This window comes from Sorex araneus, chromosome 2 (assembly GCF_027595985.1).
Source record: "Sorex araneus isolate mSorAra2 chromosome 2, mSorAra2.pri, whole genome shotgun sequence".
Classification (NCBI taxonomy): Eukaryota; Metazoa; Chordata; class Mammalia; order Eulipotyphla; family Soricidae; genus Sorex; species Sorex araneus.
In genome coordinates, this window is record NC_073303.1 from 161,779,118 (window position 1) to 161,804,946 (window position 25,829).

The window sequence follows — 25,829 nt, forward strand, 5'->3', positions numbered from 1 at the left end:
TAAGCTATTTTACTGAAATTCTATAATATTGTAGACCAATAACAAATTAAAAATCATTTCAGTTCAAGATAAAGCAAGTTAGAAATAACAACTTTCATTGGCTATTTAAACTATATTTAGCTTTGAGAGCCAATTATGTTAACAATCCAAGATGACATTTGCACTCAAAAGGACAGTTTAGAAATACAAATTCTAGAACAAAAAAAATATTCAAGCCTAAAATATTCCAATTTCAGCTTGCTTAATTCAGTATCACCACTCCCATTAGATTTTTCTGATTAAAAAAAGAAGTGTGCCAAGACAAACACACGTTTGTTAATAGTATTAATCATTAGCTGGAGATTATGTATCTACCCCAGAGAAACATAACCCAGTCTTTGCTGATCTCGTTTGTAAATTTAGTTTTCAAAGTTTGAGAATGATTAGTGAAGCTAAAGTACAGTTTGGTAAGGTCAGTGGGAATTTGTGTGTCTGCATGCTTGAGTATCATTAGAAGACAGTGAAGTTATCAGAGAGATGAAATCCAAGCCTTTCTGACTCTAGAGAAGGTTAAGCCCAGTGTCCCCTCTGTGCTCAGTTCTGCTCACCAAGGCTTGGGGAAGTAGAGGGAAAGAATTCATAAGGATTCTGGGAAGCACAAAAGCTTTGATACCCCCACTTCCTGAGTCTGTAGCGGGGTCAGGAAAATCTCTTTAGTAGAGAAAACAGTCAATATAAAGTAGTGCATAAAACTGGGCTCAAGAAAGGATGAGGACCACGACCTTGACCTTTTATTTAGTTTTATAATTTATTACAAACTTGGGCTGAAGCGATAGCACAGCGGGTAGGGCGTTTTCCTTGCACGCAGCCGACCCGGGTTCGATTCCTTCGTCCCTCTCGGAGAGCCTGGCAAGCTACCAAGAGTATCCTGCCTGCACGATAGAGTCTGGCAAGCTACCGGTGGCGTATTTTATATACCAAAAACAGTAACAACAAGTCTCACGATGGAGACGTTACTGGTGCCCGTGAGAGCAAACCGTGAACAACGGGACAACAGTGCAGTGCTAGATTACAAACTTATTATTTGTCCCACTAGCTTTCTTATACTTGGAATTTCTTTCTCTTTCTTTCTTTCTTTCTTTCTTTCTTTCTTTCTTTCTTTCTTTCTTTCTTTCTTTCTTTCTTTCTTTCTTTCTTTCTTTCTTTCTTTCTTTCTTTCTTTCTTTCTTTCTTTCTTTCTTTTCTTTCTCTCTTTGCATCACTCCTGGAGATGCTCAGGGTTTACTCCTGGCTCTCAGGAATTGCACTCAGGAATTACTACTGGAGGTGCTTAGCGGACCCTATAGGATGTCAGGATTGAAAGAGGAAGCCTTAGTTCCCCCTTGTCAGTGAGAGAGAAAGCCACAGTGTCTCCATTCCAGATGTTCCGTCTCTCTCCAGTCAACCTGACACACATTCCACCCCCCAGGTTTCTGTCTCAGCATTCCCGGGGCTTCCCAGGAGCATAAAACTCTACACTGGAGCCTACCCTGACAGGGAAACTAAGGTAACGGGCGAGCTGGAGTCTAGGTTGACGGAAAAGGAAACAGAGATAATTGGCAATTAGGCCTAGAAGATTCATTTCCTCTTGCCACCTTTTCCCCACTGACCTCACATATTTCATTCCCAAAGTCCTGCTCCAACGGTCATAGTGATGTTCAGGACCATAAAACTCGGTCCTGGAGCCTAGGCTGACAGGGAGACCAAGATAAGGGGCAAAAATGCCCAGAAAGATTTAGACCAGCTAGACATTATTGTAATTTTCTGGCACCATTTATAAATACTTGCCAACTGATAAGGGATGCCAGGAGCCCTTAAAAGGCTACACAAAACTCTCTTACCTTAATTTAGTCCTATACTAAGTTCCACTCCACTTGAGGAGCTTCTTTTTTTTTCTACTTTCCAATGAATTTTTCTACTTTGCAACTTTTATTATTCAATATTTTCATTCTTGAAAATGTTGCAGAACCTGGGAATCATGAACAAACAGACACCACCACTTCCACTGACCCGGGTCAGGATCCGCCCCAGGTGGGGGGCACACAGGGTGAACACCCGACCCACTGTGCTATCTCTCACATCCAGTACTTGAAGTTTCTTGAGTCGCACTGATGATATGATTCTGCTCTTTAAGTATCACTTGGGCCATGCTGGGAGATATAATTTTAACTCACACGAACCAGGCCTTGGTTCTATTTTTTTTTTCCTTGGGTTAGTGAATCACTGTGAGGTACAGTTACATAATTGCAAATTTTCTTGTTTGCATTTCAATTATACAATGATGGAGTACCCATCCCTCCACCAGTGCCCATTCTCCACCACCACTCATCCCAGGATCCCTCCCCTGGTCCCCTCCCATCCCCCCACCCCACCCCGCCTGCCTCTGTGGCAGGGCATTCCCTTTTGTTCTCTCTCTCCTTTTGGGTGTTGTGGTTTGCCATAGAGATACTGAGTGACCAGGCCTCGGTTCTTAAAGATAGCTCAGTAAGGCGAAAGTAAAGAGGGTGCTAGAAAGTTCATGGAAAAACAAGAGAGAGGCTTTTGTATACAGAGACTGCGGCGGGTCAGAATGATAGTACACAGGATAGGGCGCTTGCCTTTCATGCAGCAGACCTGGCCCCGATTCCCGGGACCCCATATGGTTCCCTGAGTCCACCAGGAGTGATTGCAGAAAGCAGAGCCAGGAGTAAGTCCTGAGCACCACAGGGGGTGATGCTCTCTCCCAGCTACCTTCACCCTTGCTGATATAAAAAAGAGGCCAAAGGAGGAAGGAATGGAAACCCAGAAATTAATGGTTTGCTCAAGTGCACCAGGCTATCAAACTGAGCAAATGCTTGAAAATGGTCTGTGCCCTGCTTATCTTCTACTAACGACGGATCTTCACAGGAAACATCCATGATGAAGGGAGATTTCAGGGGGTGGGGTGGGTGAAAGTAAATGGCCAGAAAGTGTTCTCTTCATTAACGAGTTTCGTTTAACCCCACGAGGACCTTGCAAACCTCATCCACAGGGAACTGCAAGAGGCAGCAACCGCTCCTAGGATGAAAGCTCTTATCAACGCCTTTCACCTTAAAGAGTCTCTCAGTGAGCAGACGGAGGCCAGCGTTTTATTTCTCCAACACAGTAAACTCGCTTCTCAAGTCCAGGCCTTTACCTTTACTGAATCTAGCAGGCAACCAAGCATGCTTGGGTGCACAGAGCTAACCCTGTCTCCACATGTGGCAGCTGCCCAGATGCAGTAGTGACTGGACAAAGTATGATGACGGGGTCATCGGATCTCCACCATCACTATGAAGTTTCATGGCAGCACTTGGTTATGACGTGGATGTGGTGAAATCAATTGCCGTGCCTCCAACACCCTCGACTTGTATTATTATCCATTACTGAAAACAAAAACCATCCTGTAGTCCTAATGCAACCCTAAAGTCCTAAAGGATCCGTCAGCCGTGACACTTATACTTTTACCCAGGAAACAGGGCTCTGTTAAACTATTAATATTAACTCATAATAATATTTTAAAAATTTTAATTGAATCACCGTGAGATAGAGTTATAAAGCTTTAATGATTGACTTTCAGTCATACAATGATCGAACACTCATCCTTCCACCAGTACACATTTGCCACCACCAGGGTTTCCAGTATCCCTCCTGCCACCCCCACCCCACACCCTGCCTCTATGGTAGACAATTTCCTTCTTACTTTCTCTCTACTTTTGGGCATTATGGCTTGCAGTGCAGATACTGAGACTCATATTAATATTAACTAATACGAATCCCTTCAAACCTCCATCCATTTTGTCCCAAACAGCACACACACACACACACACACACACACACACACACACACACACACACACCACCCTCCTGTATTATACAAATATTTTTAATAGAAACAACTACTTCGTGTAGCATTACAGGAAAGTGTGTGTTGGGGGTTGGTGATCTCTGGCCCTATTCTTTCTTTCTTTTTTTTTTTTCCGTAAAATTTAAATCACCGTGAGATAGACCCTTCCAAAGCTATTCATGGTTGGGTTTCAGTCATATAGTATTCCAACACCCACCCCTCCACCAGTGTACATTTCCCAGCACCAGTGTCTCCCAGGTTCCTTCCATCACCCCTCCTCGCCACCCCCAACAGCCCGCCTCTATAGCAGGCGCTTTTCTTCTCCCTGTCTCTGTCTCTTTCTCTATCTCTGCTTCTGGGCACTGTGGCTTGCAACATCCATTCTGCTTTTTCTGGCCCTATCTTTCACCCTCCAGGCTCCCTGCAGCAGACGGCAGCGCAGAGCCGAGGAGATTTCTCAGCAGCAGGTTCTCTTCCTCCAGGAAAAACGCCTTCCCCTTCCCCGCCCCCCAGCCCAGCGCTCGCCCATCTGGGGACCGCGCGCCCCCGCGGGGTCGGCCCTTATCTTCGGGCAGCGCCCTTGCAGGCGGCGACAGGCGCGCGGACTACAACTCCCAGCCTGCCCCGCGCGCGCCAGCCCGCCGCCGCCGCCCCGGGGCCCGAGTGGGCCGTGGCTCTCCCGTCCCGAAGGTTCCGGCTCGCGCGGCGGCGGCGGCGGCGGCGCACGCGGGCCGCGGGGAGCGGGGAGCGCGCGGGCTCATGGCGGGGCTCCTGGGCCGGCGGGGCGCGGGCGCGTGCTGGCGCGGGCTGCGTGCGTGGTGCGCGCCCCCGCGGAGCCGCGCGCTGGGCCTGGGCCCGGTGTCTGGCGGCGGCGGCGGCGGCGGCGGCGGCGCGGGGCTGCGGGGCGGCCGGGTGGCCGCGGCGCTGGCCGGGCTGGCGGGGCTGGCGGCCGCGGCGCTCGGGCACGCGGAGCGCGCCGAGATGGTGTCCCGGAGCCCGGGGCCGCGGGGCCCCGAGGACGAGGACGACGAGCTGGCCCGCCGCTGCCGCCGCTTCATGGCCCGGCCCGTGACCGACCTGCAGGAGCTGCGGGCGCGGCCGGGCGACATGAAGACCCGGATGGAGCTGCTGATCCTGGAGACGCAGGCCCAGGTGTGCCAGGCGCTGGCACAGGTCGATGGGGGCGCCCGCTTCTCGGTGGACCGCTGGGAGCGGAAGGAAGGTGAGCAGGTCGGCCCCAGGGGGTGGGGGGCGCGAGGTGGCCGCGGGAAGGCGTCTCGCCCGGGGATGGAGCGGGCGGGCGCGCAGGGCTTCCCACCGCGACGCGACTTTAGGAGGGTCGTGCCAGCGGTGCACGCCCAAGAGCGGTTTGCAGAGAGGGGTCGGCCCGTTTGCAGAGGCAGACCCAGCTATCTGTAAGGGTGGTGCCGCGCGGTTCAAAAATCCCCGCAGTTTTCTGACGGCGTTTAAAAATACAAGTCTAGGGCACGTGCAGCCCGCAAGCCCGTGAGTGCAACAAGTTGCACTGGAGCATAGATTTACCCCCTCTGTTTCATCCAGTTTTGTGGACCCATGCACCCATTCTCCTGTCTTGGCGATGGGATGGTCGTGTATTCTTTCCTCTTTTTCCCACGTTACACAGAATATACTTGATTGGCATGTTCGTAGCGCTACCGCATTGCAGCAGATTTTTTTTTTTTTTTTTGCTAGGGAAAAATCCTTTCTTCAAACTGTAAACAAGCCGCCCCACCCCCTTTCCATACTAAAAATTAATTGCCTGTGTTCATCGTGCCGTTATTGTCTATGCAATGAAGTCCAGTATCTTGTTCATCATAAGGTGGGAGGGTTCCTGACTTTCCCAGCTTGAGAATAAGGACAGCCATTCTCATCAGATTTAGAGCTGTGGAATTGCCACCTCTGTATTCAGTCTGGCTTTCTTAGCGTTTTCTCTCTTGTAATGTTTCTGAGTGGAGACCACAGAACCAGGCCGCAACTTCAAGCGCTGTAAGAGTGGCGAGACCCTAAGAAATTAATTAATTCGCTTTTTGGTTCCTCTTGTTTCCTTGTTTCCTCACCTGTGAAATGAGATTAGAAATAACATGAGAATAGTATTCAGGGTGAGATGAGAGTGTGTGGAGCTTTTGGAATACTGTCCCTAAATGGAACGTCGTTAAGACAGATTGTTTGGGCCTCTTGCCACTTGTGCGTGCTTGAATGTAGTGTTTCACCACCCGCAGCTGCAGTTTCTCCTTTGAAATGGACAGGCTTGTACTGGGTCTTGATGGCTGCACCAGCTCTGAACACAGTGAATGAGCTCTCTGTGAATCTTCATGAAATACAGGCCCTCTGGGTTACTCCTGTGTTTTAAAAAATAACAAAACAAGTCCCTGTAGTATAACTGGCTGTTGATGTGTCTCAGCTTAATTTCAAATCCCAGGCATTCAAATATATGCTGTTTTTTTTTTTAAGTTGCCTATAAAGAACAGGCAAATAGAGACCGAGAAAAGCTGCTTATGAAGCTCTTAAATTTGTCAGCAATAGAACACATTACATAGCGCTATTCCCATTTATTTATCTTTTGCAGGGGTGAGGTGGGCCATACTTTTAGGTGCCTAAGCTCTGTGTTTGGGGGTTGCTCTTAGTAATGTTGGGAATTGAATTGGGTTGGCCACATGTACTGCAAAGGCCTGAACGGCTATATTTTTTCTTGTTCCTGGCATTCCAGTATGTTTGTTTTAGGGCCACACTCAGTGATGCTCAAAGGTTACTCCTGGCTCTGCTCAGGAAGTATTCCTGGCGGTGGTTGGGGGGGAACTATATTGTATGCTGGGGATCGAGCCTGGTGGGCTGTGTGCGAGGCAAATGCCGAAGCAGCTGTCCTATGGCTCCTGCCCCACTGGTTTCCTGCTTTTGAAAAAGCCTGAAAGCAGGTAGCTTTCTCTCGTATATCTTAACTAGTGCAAGCCGTTCTGAATAGGAGGATCGGAGGAAAATGCTCCAGGATTTATTTTAGTGGTGTTCTAAGAATATAGAAAAAAGATTTTGTGAGGCGTTACGTCCCTGCTGTCAGTCGCCAGTGTCATAAAGCTAAACCAGTTAGCGAATGTTATTGTACTTTAAGAACCCGAATGCAGTGCTACTATAGAAGATGTGGGAAATAAAATGTCGTTCTGAATCCCATCCCTTTTGTGTAGGTGAGTTGACAGTTTTGCACATGCCCTCACGTTCTCTCCTTTTCCGTTTCTGTAAACAGGAGGAGGGGGTATCAGCTGTGTCCTTCAGGATGGACACGTTTTTGAAAAAGCTGGCGTAAGCATTTCTGTCGTTCACGGGAATCTTTCTGAGGAAGCAGCAAAACAAATGAGAAGCAGAGGGAAAATTTTGAAGACTAAAGATGGTAAATCAGACAATTTCAAGAACCTTTAAATAGTCCTTGCAGCTCCCCCTCCCCCCATTTTATTTCTAAAATAGTATCACTTATATCGATTGTATAGAAAAGAATTTTAGAGTGTATTCCATATAAACACTTTCATGGTTGAAGTTCTCTTTTAAGACACATTTAGAAAGCACCTTTGGAAACTTGATCTAGAATGCATGTTGAAGTTCATCTGCGTGAAGCCAGGTGATATGGTCTGTGTTTGACTTTCCAGGTAAATTGCCGTTTTCTGCTATGGGAGTGAGCTCTGTTATCCACCCAAAGAATCCTCACGCTCCTACCATTCATTTCAACTACCGATACTTTGAAGTAGAAGAAGCTGATGGTAAGGGTCTCTGGAACTATAGAGTGTATTAGTGTACCAAACATGTATTTGAAGGGTATAACATCTGAAAGGGAGAAAGAATAAATACAGTTTTATGTGGGGTTTTCAGGATGCTTCTGAATACTTATTCGTTGGCGGGTGCAGTGGATTATACATTAGATGTGAAAATGGTACTGACTGTATTAAGGTCCCTCGGTTTCCTCCCAGGCAGAAAGAATAAAGTTTTTATTTTGGGGCCACACCTGGCAGCGCTCAGGGCTTACATCTTGACTCATGCTCAGGGGTCACTCCTGGTCGACCCTGGGGGACCATACGTGGTGTTGGGGATTGAACTTGGGTTGGGCACAGTCAAGGCATCTTACACAGAAGGAATGATTTTTGCAAGAAAGGGTTCTTTGCAGATATTCATTTCCACAGATTTTTGGCATCCTCATGAATACTTTATGTGTAAGGTTAATTTGAAATGGAATCCTTGATTTTGGAAACTGTCTTCTAAATACGTAACTTTGCTTGTCACCAAGGCATTTCCTGTGGATTTAAGTGAGGATACAGTTGAGCCATTATGCCCTTCTGTGTCTTCAGTTAACTGGGACCCCACATCAGAGCTCCTTGGCAGTCTCTACAGTGATAAAGCATTTAGTCTTCGTATTTTTTGCTTTGAAAACACAGTTTGGCTCATTTCTTCCTGCATAAAAGTTGCTAACGACTACTGACAACCGTAGACTTTACTAAGCGCATGTCATGGTGGGGGTGCATTGCTCAGGGGCTGTTTGTGGCAGTTCTCTGGGGACTCTGTCGTGGCTAGGGATAGAAGCAGGACTCTTGCTTGCAAAGTATGTACCAGCCCTTTGACGTTTCTGGCCACCCAGTAAGTGTTTGAATGCTGCTGAGAGGAAAGGGAAAAGAATGGTTCCAAATACAGGGAACCTCAGAATCTGCTCAGGAGTGTATAGATTTTTTTTGTTTTGTTTTGTTTTTTAAGTTTTGACTTAACATAGTTTTAAAAAACTTGACCTGTGGTTCTCTCCAAGGCTGAGATCTACTGCCTGTCCCATCTGTGAGGTGTTTGGTTACTCTTGCCGCTGTGGATATCATTTCCCTGCCTGATTCTACTTTCACTTTTTTGTTTTGCGCTTTTACCTCTTTTTTTTTTTTTTGCTTCTCCCTAAGCCTTACCGGCCATTCAGAGCAGTCCAGTTTCATGGGTTTTTAAAATTTTTTTGGTTTCGTAAACTAAGCTGATAGCTGAATTCGGTAATACAGCACTAGGGCCCTGTGAAGTTTGCCTTAGTGTCATGTCTTGATTTGGCAGGTAACAAGCAATGGTGGTTTGGCGGTGGCTGTGACCTCACTCCAACATACTTGAACAAAGAGGATGCTGTGCATTTTCACAGAACTCTAAAGGAGGCTTGTGACCCGCATGGTACAGATCTCTATCCCAAATTTAAAAAATGGTAGGTAAAGGTGTTGGATGACCATGAATCTGAAAGTTATTCTGCTGCATTTGTAGATCCCAAAGGCAGTTACCACGTTACTTGAGGTTATGAAGGTTGGACTTTTTTTCTTTGTCCTATAGAGTAAAATACCAGTTTTAGTAAGTTACTTTTTGTAGTGCTACCATAAATGCTCATTTATTCTCCTTGATTTTTTGGAGACTGTGACTTTAAAAGAAAGAAAACATGCAAGTTTTAAAATTCTCTGAACTTCTGTCTCGAGAGATAATACTACTGAAAACTGCGGTAACAGGGATGTAACATGCAAGGTCTTATTTATTTTTTGTCTCACAAATTAGCGTCCTTCCAAGAGCAGGGTTGGTGGGGTAGAGTTCCTTTATATTTGGTTTCCTCTTCTTGCATTTACTGAGACTTTTTAAATATTTTTCTTTTTGTTTTAGTTTGGGGTCACACTCACTGATTTTCAGGTCTTACTCTTGTCTGTGCTCAGGGGTCACTCTGTTCTGAGCCTTGGGGACCATTTGTGGGGGATTGAATCTGGGTAATTGCCTTACTCACCGTCCTATCTTTCCAGTGCCTGAGATGGCTTTAGTATAAATGAGATATAGAGGATATAGGTCAGTTTTTAGTTTTAATTTATTGAATTCATGGTCTTGTGAAGAGAGATTTTGTGATGTGATTAAATTAAAGCTGCCTGCCTGACCTTGCTCAGAATATGCTTTATCCTTCTTAACAAAATATGCAGGTGAAGGAAAGCCAACAATTCTTATGTGAATTGTACCACTGCATTCATTCCAGGATTCGCCTCTGTTGCTTTTTCCTTTTTCTTCTTTGAGTTTAAACATTCTAGGTGTTTCTTTGATTTTTGTTTTGGGAATCAAACCCAATTGGCTTCCTGCAAGGCAAGTGCCCTCACTGTCTAGTTTTTTTTTTTTTTTTTTAAGATAACATTTTAAATAGGGTTTAGATTGTTTCTACAGGTGTTTGTTTTAGGGGAGGGGCAAGGAAAGGCTTGTGGGGTGGACCCACACGTGACAGTGTTCAGGGCTTACCCTTGCATGCTGGGGCTTGAACAAGGGTCAGCTGCATGCAACGCATGTGCCTTAACTCCTCTACTAGTGCTCTGGGCCCTTATACAGGTGATTTCTTTGGTAGGGACTTTTATCAAGATCATCAGAAAGACTATTTCCACAGTGTTAAATTATTTCTCAAATCTAGCTCTTAGAGAATTACTTCTTGAAAGACTTGTTCTATGAGCTACAGAGAGAAAAAAAAAAAAACCTCCAGCAAAGTTGGGTCATTTTGTGAGCTCACCCACAGAGGGCAGCTTAAGCTGTCTGAAGACCCCTCTTCCAGCAGGCGTGCTACAGAGCAGTCCCGTTTTCTACCTTCCTGTCCTCTTCCCCTTCCAAAAACATTGGTGCCCCTTGCCTTAAGAAATACCCCACTCTTCTGCTGCAGAGGCGAGGCGGGGTGGGGTGGGGGTGGCGGGAGGGATACTGGGAACATTGGTGGTGGAGCATGGGTGCTGGTGGAGGGATGGGTAGACATCACTGTATGACTGAAATGTAAACACGAAAGGTCATAAGTTTGCAACTGTACCTCTCCCTCACGGTGATTCACTAATAAATTAAAAAGCAATGCCCCACCCTTGCTGTTTGTCTTTTCACATGCGTTCTCAGAATTCCACCTCCTCTCTAGAGGTCTCAAACATACTGGCCCTCAGCCCTCTTTTCAGGAAAGGGAGTCACTTAGCTCCCTGCTGGAACTCTCTTCCTTCACTTCAGTTTCCCCTTCCCGTCCCGCTGGTGCCCGTCTAACTGTGCTAGAGGCCATTCCGCCCGGGCTCCAGCCTCCCCGGGAACACTCGCCCACTCCCTCTGGGAGACACTGAGAGAGAAGTTACGCCACCTGGCGCTTTGCAGGCTGGAGTGTTCTTTTTCTGCGTTGCATGTTCTACACTGGTGATAGCTGCAGGAAATCCCTGGTTTACTGGGAGATGAAAAATAAGGGCAGTCGGATGGCACTCATCACAGCCGGAGCTTTCTCTGATTGCCATGTCTCTCTGTTTTCCCCGCCGCCTGTGGCTGCCGGTTTGTTTAGGTGTGACGATTACTTCTTCATCACCCACCGAGGAGAGCGGAGGGGCATCGGCGGGATTTTCTTCGATGACCTGGACTCTCCGTCCAAGGAGGAGGTGTTCGGCTTTGTGAAGAGCTGTGCCCAGGCCGTGGTTCCTTCTTACATTCCCCTGGTGAAGAAGCACTGCCGTGACTCGTTCACCCCCCAGGAGAAGCTGTGGCAGCAGCTGCGGCGGGGACGGTGAGTGGCCGGAAAGCCCGTGCCCCTGCGTCACCCGGAGGGGCATGCGGGAGCTGTGCTGGCTGTGGGCGATGTGCCCGCCTGGCTAAATATTTTGCAATGTTTGGCTTCATACTCGTAGGAGTCTTTTCATAACTATGTGCCTATCAAGTAAAAGTATTATGTAAGATGGGGGATAAAAGGGCTGGAGCAATAGCACAGCAGGTAGGGCATTTGCCTTGCACGCGGCTGACCCGGGTTCGATTCCTCTGCCCCTCTTGGAGACCCTGGCAAGCTACTGAGAGTATCTCGCCCCCACAGCAGAGCCTGGCAAGCTACCCGTGGCGAATTCGATAAGCCAAAAAAAACCCCAGTAACAAGTCTCACAATGGAGATGTTACTGGTGCCTGCTCGAGCAAATCCACGAACAGGATGACAGTGACAGTGACAGGAGGGGGAAAAATGCTAAGTTTACTTGTTTAGTACTGCCTTGCAGCAGGCAGGGACTAATTTTTCTGTTTGTTTCTTTTGGGGCCACACCTGTCTGCTCAGGGCTTACTCCTGACTGGACTCGGGGGACCATATGGGGTGCCAGGGATCATATACACAGTCCCTGAGTCAGCGGTGTGCTAGGCACGGCTCTGCCTGCTGTGCAAGTGCTCAGGCATTGGCAAGTAATGTGTTTAATTGTAGCAGGCAGTGAGTAATTTAAATATGCAGAATTTAATTCAGCTGATTTCTCTTAGTCTTCTAGCAATACTCTCTGGATAATTCTACCAAGATATGGGAGAATCTTTTCACTATTTCATAAATTTGGGATGACTCCTTTTTAAAAACGTCTAAGTTTCATGGAAGCCACTGTAAAGGAAATACTCATTTCAACCCTCCTGGCATTGGTCACGTGTGTGGAGTCCAGACTGTGCACCCACCAGTGTGTTTGGCATTTTGCACCTCATGTTCTCCAAGACCTTTGAGATTGGTATAACATCACTTATAGGTGTTAAACCTCCTCTCAGAAAGACAAGATTACTCCGTTGGTAATCAGATTTCTCAGGTGTAGGTCTGGGTCTTTGTGACTTCAACAGGTTGCAAGGTTTTTCTTATGCACAAAGGAAGTTATGTTTGTTTTGTTTCTTTAGTGTAGACAGCCCTTGAGCCACGGCTCTGCTTTATGCTGGAAGCTGGTTTGAGGGTGTGGCCAGAGGCTCTTCTTCGGAATGAGCTTCTTAGTACTCTGCTGGCTCCGGCCACCGTCTTATCAGCCAGGTGGAATTTCCTGTTCAGGATCATACCAAAACTTCTCCTTTCTACTCTCTGACTCAGGATTATGGACTTTTGCCTACGCCCGTCCCCACCCTCCAAAAGACCAACTTAGGGGGCTGGAGCAATAGCACAGCGGGTAGGGCGTTTGCCTTGCACGCGGCCGACCCGGGTTTGATTCCCAGCATCCCACATGGTCCCCTGAGCACCGCCAGGGGTAATTCCTGAGTGCAGAGCCAGGAGCAACCCCTGTGCATCGCCGGGTGTGACCCAAAAAGCAAAAAAAAAAAAAAAAAAGCAAAAGACCAACTTAAATATTCTAAGTCTAAAGACAAGTGTCTGTGGTTATTCTTTCTTATGACTGCGTGTGTTTCTCTAGTCCCTGTTTATTAAGTTGGCAAAATGAGAAGTAAGCTCTCGTTAGACATCTCTTTTATTTTATTTCTTTTTTTTTTTAAAATTGAGTCACTGTTATACACAGTTACAAAGCTGTTCATGATTAGGTTTTAATCATACAGTATTCCAGTATTCCAGTATTCCAATGCCCATCCCTCCCCAGCATACATTTCCCACCACCAGTGTCCCCTGTTTCCCTCCCATCACCCCCACCCCTCAGTCTGCCTCTGGGGCAGCTGCTTCTCTCTCTCTCTCTCTCTCTCTCTCTCTCTCTCTCTCTCTCTCTCTCTCTCTCTCCCCCCCCCACCCCCTCTCCCCTCCTCCCTCTCCCTCTGTCCCTGCCTAATCCTATAATCCTAACCCTAACCCTGCCTGTCTCACTCCCTCTGTCCCCTCCTCTTTTTGCCCCTCTCCCTCACCCTCTCCCCCCTTCTTCCCTCTGTCTCCCTCTCCCCCCTTACTCCCCCCCTTTCTCTCCCTTTCTCTCCTTCCCTCTCTCTCTCTCTCTGATTATTGTTGTTCCCTGGTGATTTGTCGAATACACCTTTACCCTTCCCTCCTTCTTTCACTTGACTTGCCCCTTGTGTGCCCCGTGGCTGTAGAGGTGAGTGTGTCAGGAACCTGCTTTGATGCAGCTCACAACTTCTTCGGTGAGGAAGACAGACCCAAGAGAATCATTCACAACTACAGAAAGTGCAATGTTCTAATTCTGCATGGGAAGTTGGCGGGTTTTGTGCATACTAATTAGGTGAAATCTTGCAAATTCTCAGACATAGGAATATGTAATATATATTTTAGGTTTTTTTTTTTAAAGCTGTTTAATAACAAGGCTTTGTGGAAATTCCATTTGTGTGTATCAGTGTATGCCAGGTGTCACTGAGTTAGGCAGTGTGTGGGCCGTTAGATTAATTTCCTGTGGTGTGGTTTGACTGTTCCTCAGAGCTGCCTCCTACCACCCTTATCTCTGGGCCTGAAGATGGCAGTCAATTCTGGGGCATGAGATAACCTTGCTTTCATTTCGGTCATCAGCACCACGTCGCACTCATAACCCTTATCTGTACCCTTCACATTTTATTCTGTCACCTTCCACCCCCTGCCCCACAGTTGAGTTCCCTCGCAGCGGAGCTGGCCGCTTCCCTTTGGACATCATCAGCTCTCATCTGCCCCCTCAGTCTCCTGCCCTCTGCTCTGACTGTGTCCCCCCAGTTGTTGAAATTCAGTTTATAGTCTTTTCCTCTTGACAGACGTGAGTGATCTTTAGCTTATTAGCTTACTGTCATTTTGTTGTATCTGGGGAGAGAGAGGGAGGGAGGGAGGGAGGGAGGGAGAGAGAGAGAGAGAGAGAGAGAGAGAGAGAGAGAGAGAGAGAGAGAGAGAGAATAAAATAAAATTTAGGCAATAGGTCAGTTGAAGAGAAGGGTTCAAGTTCATCATGTCGCACGTCCTTGAGAGACAACTCAGGTATAGAAAGGATGAGAAAGGCCACAGCAAGGTGAAACCTGGTAGGTGTCAGGGAGTGTGTGTGGGGGGAAGGGTTCCATTCACTCAAAACTGAGGGAAAAGGCAGCCCAGGAACCTCAGAGGAAGTTCATTTAGGGAACTACAGACAAGGGCTCTGAAAAATGGAACTTAAGCTAAAGAACCACAGCTGTTTCTTGTATATCTTGTTTCAGAACGGGTGAAAAGCTGGTGGGAGACAGAAATTCTTACCCATGGTCTCGGTGAGGAAGAAGTTAAGCTTCAGTTAGGTTGTCTTTTGGAGTGGACCCAAGAGGGTAGTAAGTGGGTATTAATATGCAGAATCCATTCAATGATAAATGATGAGGGTGAGAAAGGGATTCACGAGTATGATGTAAGTTGCCAAAGACTATTTTTTTTATGTAGAAGAATGAGAATTGAAGTACTATTTTGCTTCCAGATGTGAATCAGTTGGGAAGAGTATTTTAGGAGTATTTAAAACAATAAATAAAATATGTTTTTATTTTTGTAATCAAAATGATTTCCTTTTTATAAATTTTTTATTTTTATTAAAATGTAAAATAATATAAAATAAATAAATGTAAATAAATAAATTTATAAATATAAATACTTATAAAGAAATATAAAATAAATAAAATTAACGGAGAGCTAATATACCAAGCTAGATTTTAACTAGTGCTAAGGCTACTTTTCTTAAAAGTGTGAAACTAAGAACTACATCTCAGCCACCATATTTTACTAAGATTCTAATCAGTCTATAGCAAGACCAAGTTATCTGAGTTCATTTTAATGCTGTTAGCTACTTTAATGTCAGCAGTAGATGTATCACAGTCAGTATCAGTATGTTACTTTTAATCGCTTGACACCTCATCTACATTAGCACCAGCGCGTTCTCGTCAGGGAAGTCTCCACTCTGGAATGGCTCACTCCGAGGGCAAGGGCCCCAGGAGCTCTGCTGTCTGATAAAGGGGCGCTTTCTCTTTCTCTTACTCTCTCTTTCTCTGTGTTTCTGTCTCTGTCTTTCTCTCTCCCCCCCTCCTCCTCTCTCCCCCCTCCCTCTCTCTCTCCTGCCCTCTATTCCCCCCCTCAAAAATTTTCTTTCCCCCCTACTTCCTTTTCCTTATCCCGCTGCTGCAGTGATCGCCCTGGTTCTCTCTTTCGGTTTCAGTGATTGCTGGGCTCGTGTGCGTGTTGTGGTGCTCACGCACTGACCTGTGATTCTTGCCGGGATTGCACAATCCAGTTTTGCAACCAATGATTCCAACAGTAGTGCTGCCAGGATTGTACTCAGGGTAGGGGACCATGCAGGCAATCTGCCCACATCCTCATTGCAGCTTTTTTTTTAAAAAAAAAGATGTAAACAATTGTTTACTATACATAACATAAATTATTTGATGGCAGTCCATTTTTTTGGGCAACCTTCCCAGTGGTGCTTGGGGCCCAGAGTGACACTTCCCCCCTGTGGTACAAGGCTGATGCTTCAGGGGTTGGGCCTGGTGATGCAGTCCTGCCTGAGGAGGCCACTCCGAAATGTCCAGGGCTGAGAAAGTGATGTTAACACCACTTGGAGGTGCTCAGGACCACGTGGTGTCGGGGCCAGCATGTGCTCCCCGCTCTGAGTTGTCTCTCCAGCCTGCGACGGTATATTTTCAGCTGCATCACGTTCTAGAGTTTGGGGCTTAGTCTTCAGAATGTTCTCTTCACAGTGTTTTTGGTGTTTGGTTTGGGGCCACACTTGGCTGTGCTCAGGACTCAATCCTGGCAGGCTCAGGGGGCCATAGGGGGTGTCAGGGATAGAGCCTGGGCTGGTCACATGCGTGGTGAATGCCGGCCCGCTGTACGGTTGCTCTGGCCCTCCCTTTGACAACTGTTGCTCGATCTTGTTGTCCTGTTTGTCAACCCTTCAGTCTTTATGTTGAGTCTCTATTCTTTGCCTCAAAACAAACATCACAACCACACCTGGAAAACTTCCCACCTGTAGTCATGGAAACCCAGTGTTTTCAGGCAGTTTGCTTTAGGATCACTTTTCAGGGCCAGAGTAGATAAATCTGTCAAGTCTACTTTTCAGATCAGACACCTTGGGTGTGGGAGGGACACTTAAATTTCTATTTGGCATTTGAGCTTATCAGTGTGAAAAACCTTACAAATTTTGTAATTTTTTGGGGGGGTCACACCCAGCGATGCTCATGGGTTACTCCTGGTTTTGCACTCAGGAATTACTCCTGGCAGTGCTTGGGGGACCATATGGGATGCCGGGGATTGAACCCAGGTCGGCTGCGTGCAAGGCAAACGTCCTACCCGCTGTGCTATTGCTCCGGCCCCCAAATATTGTATTTTTTTTTCTTTTTCTTTTTGGGTCACACCTGGCGATGCTCAGGGGTTACTCCTGGCTCATGCACTCAGGAATTACTCCTGGCGGTGCTCACAGACCATATGGGATGCTGGGAATTGAACCCGGGTCAGCCGCGTGCAAGGCAAACGCCCTACCCGCTGTGCTATCGCTCCAGTCCCAAATACTGTATTGGTTTAAAAAAAAAAAAAAACCAAAACCCAGGTTTAACCTGCCTTAACATCTCAAAAGAAGCAGACAGTGGTATCTGTGTGACTGCCTTTTGCACACACAGCAGGACGACGCTGCTGGTGGCAGAGACCTTTTGGTGCAGCCTTGCTCTCTCTTAATTGTTACTCCTTTGTGTTCTCAGCTTTGTGTCTCTTCTGTTTATTTTTGAGAAGAACCTTCTTGTTTGGGGCTGCTCTGTGTTGCTGCTGGATCTCTGTGCTATTGTTCCTTGGAGAGAATACCATTTTATTTATCCAAGCCAGATGGAGAAAACGCAGCTGTGGGCTGGTATTCCCCGTGCCAGTCCCAGCTGATGGAAGGGGGTGGGGGTGGGGGTGGTGGTTGGGGGGGTCACCCGAAGAAGTCCCCCTTTATGTATTTGTTGTGAACTGATTATCAAGATTCCTGTTGACTCTGTTGACCTTTAATCTGTTTGCTGTCTTTTTTTGTTTCAGGTATGTAGAATTTAATCTGCTGTATGATCGGGGCACGAAGTTTGGGCTCTTCACTCCCGGCTCCAGGATTGAGAGCATCTTGATGTCTTTACCTCTGACTGCCAGGTAGGACTGAGGAATCCTTCTTATTCACCCTCCTCCATCCCATAAACCCCACAGTCTAAGGCTGTGAGCACCCCACATGTCTTCACCTAAAGATTTGGATTTGGATTTGCATTAGAAAAATGACAGTGCAATTAAGAAAAACCGACTTAATCTAAGGGGTTACATGATCAGTGTTAGGCCCAATGTAGAACATTTGCCTTGCACATGTGAGGTCCTGGCTTCAGTTCTTGGCACTGCTGAAACAGCATCAGCAGCAACAAATTAGTGGTGTAAAGATCTATGATTGGTTTTTTGGTGTTAAGAAAGTAAGAATGGGCTGGAGAGTACAGTACAGGATGCAAGGCGCTTCCTTGCATGCGGCTGACCCCAGCTTTATCATCAGTACAGTCCTCTAAAGCCCACCAGTAGTAATCTCTGAGTACAGAACCAGTAGTAAGCCCTGAGCACTGCAAGGTGTGACTGAAACCCTCCACTCTACCTCCCAAAATAAATAAAAATTAGTACTTTAAAGGCATAACTATTAAACTAAAAAAAAAATTGCCCATGGATAGACTGTGATTCTGTATTTTGCTAAATTGTTGTTTAGAGTAAAAGCTTATTTTGATTGGGATCATAATATTAGTGCAAGTTTACTAGACTGATTAAGAAACTTTATTCCTGTAGCAGCTAATATATTTTATTTTGTTTTTGTTTGTATTTGTTTGGTTTTTGGATCACACCAGTAGTGCTTTGGTTTTTCCTGGCTCTGTCCATGGAAATCCCTCCTGGGGCTTGGGGGAGGGATCAGACTGAGTTGGCTATGTGCAAGGCAAGTAGGATCCACTGGGCTCTCGCTCTGGCCCCTCATACATATTTTATAAAGTTAAGAGGATGCAGGACACATGAGGCAAATCAGAGACAAGGAGAGGCATCGTACAAGTTCTTTTTAATATTTTATTTTTCAGTTAAGTGGTGTGCATGTGCCATTTATAATTTTCATGATTATGTTTTTTGCTTCTGTTTTGTACCTGCACAGATGGGAGTACATGCACTCACCCTCAGAGAACTCCAAAGAAGCTGAAATCCTGGAAGTTCTTCGACACCCAAGGGACTGGGTGCATTGATGCAGGCAGTGACCTTGGGTCACATATGATTTCCTGTTCTGCTGTCTGAGTCTGGTGCCACTCTGTGTCACTTCCCTATCTGTGCCTTAGATTTCCAGTCTTTACACTGGGGCCCACTATCTCCTGGCAAGTGGTTTTAAGTGTTTAATGTGTTTTAAGTACCCTAAGTTTACATAGGATGCGTTTTAGTGGTGTGGTGGCATGTTGTCAGTCATTTGGTTGATAGGACATTTAGACTTTTAGAATCACCTTATGTGATTAGTTTACAAAATAAGTCATTGTATTTCCAAGTATTGAGTTAAAGCAGTCTAAACATCATTTGTATCAGGAAATGTCTTGTTATTCTGTGTTACATATATTTTTTAGCATTTTAGTTTCTGCCTCCGAAAAAATGTGTTGTGGAGCAATTTTATTTTCTTTAATGAAATGAGTATAAGACTCAGAACTAGTAAATTTAGCAAGTAACTTGATGGTAAAAGTTTTACTTTGTCATTTATATAGTCACTTTGATCATAATCTTTGTTTCTTTGAAGATCTTACTATTGTAAAAGTCATTTTTAGAATGAAGAATATTTAAAATACACTTCAGATTCCTTATCTCTGCATGTGTGACAATTGAGTTCCTGTAGTTACACTGTAGTGACATAGTCGTCATCTAAAAAAGGGACATCTAATTGTAATTTTGATTATTTACAACTACAATTTGTCATAGATTCTCTGTAATGCTGAATGTGAAAGCTTACTGGAGTCTGGTATTTAAACTTTAGATTTCAGACTAGGAAGTATTGTGAATTTAGGAAATGCTTTTCTTTTGGGAAATGAGGAAATGAGATGAAAGTAGGCATTTTATAAATATGTATTTTTGAAGGTAGATAATGAAAATTATCTTCATTTTAAATAAGAGATTCTGCAATCCTTAAGACAGAATTCAAGAGCTGAAGAGATAGTGAAGGTGTTGCGGCATTTGGCTTGTACGCAGCCAACTGTTGCCTGCTCCCTGGCACTGCTTATGGTACCCTGATTGCCACAGAGAGCAACCCTTGAGCACAGAGCTGGCTGTAGCTTCAGGGTGTGGCCATAAAGCCAAAAAAGGACAAATTATAATAGAATTCTTAATATAACTTTTTTTCATATAATATGAATATTTTATTTTACTAATGGTGCATGGAAGTATTTAAGGAATCATACTTTCCTACATATTAACAAGCATTATTCTGTGATGTGTTGAATGTATATGACTGTGTGTGACTGTAGAGTTGAAAAATATATGAATTTAGTTTTAAAAATTTCACTAATAAATTTTATCATAAAATATGACTAAAGGAATTTTGTATTCATTCTTCCCGTTCAAACTTTCATTCTTTTCAGGCTGTTTGGTACAGGGAAGACAAGTATTTCTTTATGGTAAAACTTTGGCTTTTCATTCCTAGTTTACTCAAGGAAAATAAATGTAAGTTTCACATTCAAATTTTCATTTTTTTTTGTAATAGCAAAAGATGAGATGTAATAGGACCGGAGAAATATTGTACAGGATTTAAGCTCTTGCCTTGCGTGCAGCCAACTTTGCTTCAATCCTCAGTATCACAGGTGGCCCCCCAAGCACCACCAAGAGTAATCCTTGAGCGGAGAACCCAGGACTAAGCCCTGAACACAGCTGGGTGTGACTACCCTCACAAAACAGAACAACAGCAGCAAGAAAGAGGCACAACATAAATGTCCATCAGCAGGAGAATGAGTAAACATACTCTGTCCATAGGTCTCAGGATAGTACAGAGGTTCAGGTGCTTGCTTTTATGTGGTTGACCCCAGCACGACTGGGTGTTACCCAACCTTCATCCACCCCTTGCCAAAAAAATAAACTCAACAGTGAAAGTAAACAACTATTGACAAATGCATCAGCATGGATGACTATCAATGTATTCTGTCAAGTGGAAAATATCAGATATCAGACAGTATTCATATGGGTTATTATATGAAAATCTATGAAAAATGAAAATGTTAGTGATGGAAAGCTGATGGGTAACTGCTTGTTAGGGGCTATGGCTCTAAAATAATATTTACCCAGTGACTACTGAACCCTGGGAATGTGAGACAGTTTTCAAGGCCCCTAAATGCTCAAAGGTTTGTGTGCGCAGCATGAGCAAGGCAAAGTCACCCCCGTGGGTTGTAGACTTGTAGTCTTACGCCAAAGCTGGGGAGGACAGTGGTATGTGAAGGGGCAGAAAGGGGCACATGCCATGCAGATCACGAGATGGGAAGAGGAAGTGAATTCTATGGTTTACATGGCTAGATGAGACAGAATGTCTTGAGGGGTCATGGGAATCCTATGCATTAACACCGAAGTAGGAAAGTAGTTTTATGGACAGTACAGGTGTTGGCGATCCCTAATTGCAAACTCTGACCACTGGCCATTGCAAGGCCATTGAGCTCTGTTAATCACCAGGGAATGCCAATTCCCGGACCACAGCTCATCCTTTGCAGGGCCGGCAGCCCAGCAGCCAAGATGGTCAGGGAGCTGCACCAGGAAGAACTCCAACAGGGAAGGAGAGACAGAACAGGTGTCATGGAACTTGCCTTGCATCCCCCTCCACTGAGGGTTCAATTTCCAGACTGCACAACAGTCCCCTAAGATCCACTAGGGGACATTTCTAAGCACCACTGGGTATACCACTGCCACCACTTTCCCTGCCCCCTTCCCTGGCCCCCACCCCCCACAGGCCCACCATATTTTGAGGGTAATGTTTCCTACCTTGATAGGTCAGTGATTACTTCATTTTATTGAACATCTATTGGAACTCATTGAACTTAAGGGAATTTTATTCTGTTGAAGATTGTGTGCTTCAGTAGAACTAATTAATAGAAAGGAAAGAAGACCATACTGTAGGCATCTAAGAACTATTGAGGCAGGAGCTAATGTCTGCCTGCCCATCCTTCCATGCTAGTTCCAAGCAATTCTTTGAAATTAATCTGTGGGGAAGTGGATCGAAAGAATGGGACAGCCTGGTAGACCTAGCTGGGCCAGGCCAGTTGCAGCTTATCATCATGTGTTCCCAAGCAAGATGATGTGTTCCCAAAACTGCTCTGAAGATGTAGAGCCTTGCAGAAATGTGAGATGTGTCGTTGAGGCCATTCATGTGGCATCCATGAATGAATGAAGACGGTTAAAGCCTTTATAAGGCTAATGGGTGGGTTGTAAAAAACTTTTCTTTTGGCCATCCAGGACAATATCTTGTAGTAAAGTTCCCTTGCCGATTAAAAATATCACCTACCAATCCAGTGTGGCCTAGCTTTCTTTTGTTGCTTTATGCCCTCTGTGTGTAGGAGAAGGACTAAAGGTTTTATACCTGGGAAGTCCAGGACTGTGTTTCCATATCACTGTATCACTGTATCACTGTCGTCCTGTTCATCGATTTGCTCTAGTGGGTACTGTAACATCTCCACTCATCCCTCTTGTGTGCTAGTGTAGCCCAATGGTGTCTACTCGCTCCAGGAACTTGAAGAGCATAGCAGCCTCTCCTAACTCGACCTTCCCAACTCTGCCATATTGGCGGCTCTTTCAGGGTCAGGGCCCCATATAATCACTTTGATTTTCAGCACATTTTATCTTTATGACTGGAGGGATAGCATAGCGGGTAGGGTGTTTGCCTTGCACGTGGCTGACCCAGGTTTGATTCCTCCGTCCCTTTCGGAGATCCCGGCAAGCTACCGAGAGTATCCCACCCGCACCGCAGAGTCTGGCAAGCTACCCGTTGCGTATTCGATATGTCAAAAACAGTAACAACAAGTCTCACAAATGGAGACATTACTGGTGCCCACTCGAGCAAATGGATGAACAACAGGATGACAGTGATACAGTGCTACTGCTCTCAAAATGGTCTATATTCATTTCAAAATACCTAAGGTGAATCTTTTCAGATTTATAAGGCCTATTGCCTCACGGATGACCTAATCTTTATCTTTCAGTAGTTTTTTCCAATACATTGTAGTATCAGACTTTGTCTTGCGTAGTTTTATTTTAACCCTCGTCTGTAAAGTTTTCAGTTTATCTGTCTCAAAGTTCATTTAGAAATTGATTTCAAGATCAGAGATATTATACCTGCCACAAATATGGTTTGGAACCCCACATTTAAAATATTTTACTCTTTTTCCATGCCAAAAACAGTAACAAGTCTCATAATGGAGATGTTACTGGTGCCCGCTCAAGCAAATCGATGAGCAACAGGACGATAGTGCTACAGACAGTGCTACTCTTTTTCCCAAAGAAACACACCTGTAACATTCTAATTTCACAGTAAATCCAATTTGAGTTGTTGAAACATTAACAAAACAAATTGAGTCACTGGAGCCTACATTAACAAAGCACTAAATCTCCTTACATGTAACAGAACTTCGTAGCACTATCTTTACAGGTAGATTAATACCATTAGCACGTTTGAGTGAAATATCAGAACAAAGTAATTAAACTGCATTCCACTTTTCGATTAATGTACTTGGTTTGGTTTTAGAAGTTAGCACTGTAGTACTGTTGTAGCACTGTCCCACTGTTCAACAATTTGCTTGAGCAGGCACAAGTAACGCCTCCATTGTAAGACTTGTTGTTACTGTTTTTGGCATATCGAATATGCCACAGGTAGCTTGCCAGGTTCTGCCGTGCGGGCGAGATACCCTTGGTAGCTTGCCGGGCTCTCCAAGAGGGGTGGAGGAATCGAACCCGGGTTGGCTGCATGGAAGGCAAACGCCCTACATGCTATGCTGGGGCTGGAGCGATAGTACAGCGGGTAGGGCATTTGCCTTGCACACAGCCGACTCGGGTTCTATTCCCATTATCCCATATATGGTGGTCCCCCAAGCACCACCAGGAGTAATTCCTGAGTGCAGAGCCAGGAGTAACCCCGAGCATTGCTGGATGTGACCCCCCCCAAAAAAAAAGGTTTTAGAAGTTATACACATTAATTTTTTTTTTAAAGAATCCTTCACTTGTAAATCATCTTTCACACATGGACCAGAGAGAAAGTACAGATGTAAAGATACTTGCCTTACGTGAGACACCCCTAGTTCAATTCCTGGCACCACATTTTTAGGAGTGACATGAGCGGAATTAGGAGTAGTCCCTGTGGTCCACTGGGTGTATCCCCCATCTCCACAACAACAACAACAACCTGTTTGAACACGAAACTTGACAATTCCATCCTGATATCAGTGAATTCACAGAAATGTGTTCACTTAAATATATTTATTTTTTAAAAAGTATTCATTTTAAAAGGCGAATTTGGGGCTGGAGTGATAGCACGGCGGGTAGGGCGTTTGCCTTGCACGCGGCCGACCCGGGTTCGAATCCCAGCATCCCATATGGTCCCCTGAGCACCGCCAGGGGTGATTCCTGAGTGCATGAGCCAGGAGTGACCCCTGTGCATCGCCGGGTGTGACCCAAAAAGCAAAAAAAAAAAAAAAAAAAAGGCGAATTTGCTTCCTTTTATTATTGATACATCATTTATTATTAAAGAGCTGGGGAGTATCAAATTCAAGTTGACAAAATTATACCAGATGAATGGACACAGAAGAGAAGGAATTAAAATGGACAAGTTACTGTGTATTAGAGGCTAAAATTATAGTTACACATTTAAATACAAGAGCATATTAAATGATTGTTTTTTGTAATGTGTGATAAGTTGGAAATTTAAAAATATTATTGACACATCGAAATTTGAGACCTTCTCCAGGGCTAAAATTCAAGTATAAAATAAAACTTGGGGCCATAGAAATAGTAAGCTTGTGGTAGGCTTGCATACAGACTATCTGACTTTGATCCGGATGTCCGGATTTCTGACATTCTGCATGGTCCCTGGAGAATCTGCAATCACCAGAAGTGATCCTTGAGCCCAGACCCAGGAATAACCCCTGAGCATTGCCAGGTGTGGCTCAAAAGCAAAAAAATAAAAACTCGATTATTTTCACTTAATTTTTTATTTAGTATTTTATTAAAAATTTTTATTTATATTTTCACTTTATATTTTTATGTAATTTTACATTAATGAATTGATTTTCCTAGTTTCTCAAATTGTTGAAATATGGAAGTTTTAACCAAAAAGAAAAAAAAAAGGAAATTCTTCGAAGAACCAGCAGGTGGAGCACATTTTCTTAAGAAAATAACTTAAGGCTGTTTCGGGGCAGTAGTGCAGGGAGAGGGGTGGAAGGTGGTAGAGAGGGGAAGAAAAGAAATAAAGGGGAAATAAACAGGGAGAGAGAAGAAGAGGGAAAGGTGAAGTGAGAGAAGTGAAGAACGGGGCAGAAAGGAAAGAAAGGTTTAACTGCTTAAGATATCTCTTCCATTGAATTTTGGGAGTCTGATAAGGTGGGTTACATAGCCACGTGCAGTTAGTTTGACCATGATCCTTGCATCTTGCCAAGTAGCTCCATCATGTTCCATTTACGTTACAGAGATACTCTGCAGTTGGTGATGGCTCCAATCCCAGGAATGTTGCATGTTGAAGGCGTCAAGGAGTTGAACATCTCAATTCTTAAGTTTTAGAACGGAGTGTCAACTGAATTCCAGGCTTCAGCGTGGAACTAAAATTATGGGAAAATGTGTGCATTTTTCTTAGAATACATAATGTTTATTTGACTTTCAAGAAGATGATGCTTGTTTGGTTTGGGTTTGGGGGGTCACACCCAGTTGTGCTCAGGCCTTAACTCTGGGTTCTGTGCTCAGGGATCATTCCTGGCAGTGCTCAAGGGACCATATGGGGTGCTGGGGACGAACCTGGGTAGGCTGTGTGCAAGGCACCCTGCTTGCTGCACTATCTCTCTGGCTCTCTCAATGAGATGATTCTGAGAAGACTAAGGACTAAACAGGAGACTGTCTACATCCCAGGGAATGCATGGCATAATTCCACCCCCCTTTTATTTTGGTTTTGGGGCCATACTTGGAGGTGCTCAGGGCTTCCTCCGGTCAGTGATCACTCTTGGCCAACTCAGGGGGCCATATGGGATTCTGGGGATTAATCCCATGTCAGCTGCATTCAAGGTGAGTGCCCTACCCATTGTATTATCACTTAATCCCCTGCCTGTGATCATTCTAGGAGGAAAGGTAGAA

General features: G+C 45.0%; 1 protein-coding gene across 1 annotated transcript; it reads left to right on the forward strand.

Annotated features, from left to right (window-relative positions):
* Positions 1–4,182: 4,182 nt before the first annotated feature.
* Positions 4,183–20,056, forward strand: CPOX (coproporphyrinogen oxidase). Its single transcript, XM_004606828.2, has 7 exons — positions 4,183–5,084; positions 7,116–7,259; positions 7,513–7,623; positions 8,936–9,077; positions 11,181–11,399; positions 17,529–17,633; positions 18,649–20,056. The coding sequence occupies exons 1-7, from the start codon at positions 4,622–4,624 to the stop codon at positions 18,734–18,736; spliced, it is 1,272 nt and encodes a 423-aa protein (XP_004606885.2). The 5' UTR covers positions 4,183–4,621; the 3' UTR covers positions 18,737–20,056.
* The last annotated feature ends 5,773 nt before the right edge of the window (positions 20,057–25,829 follow it).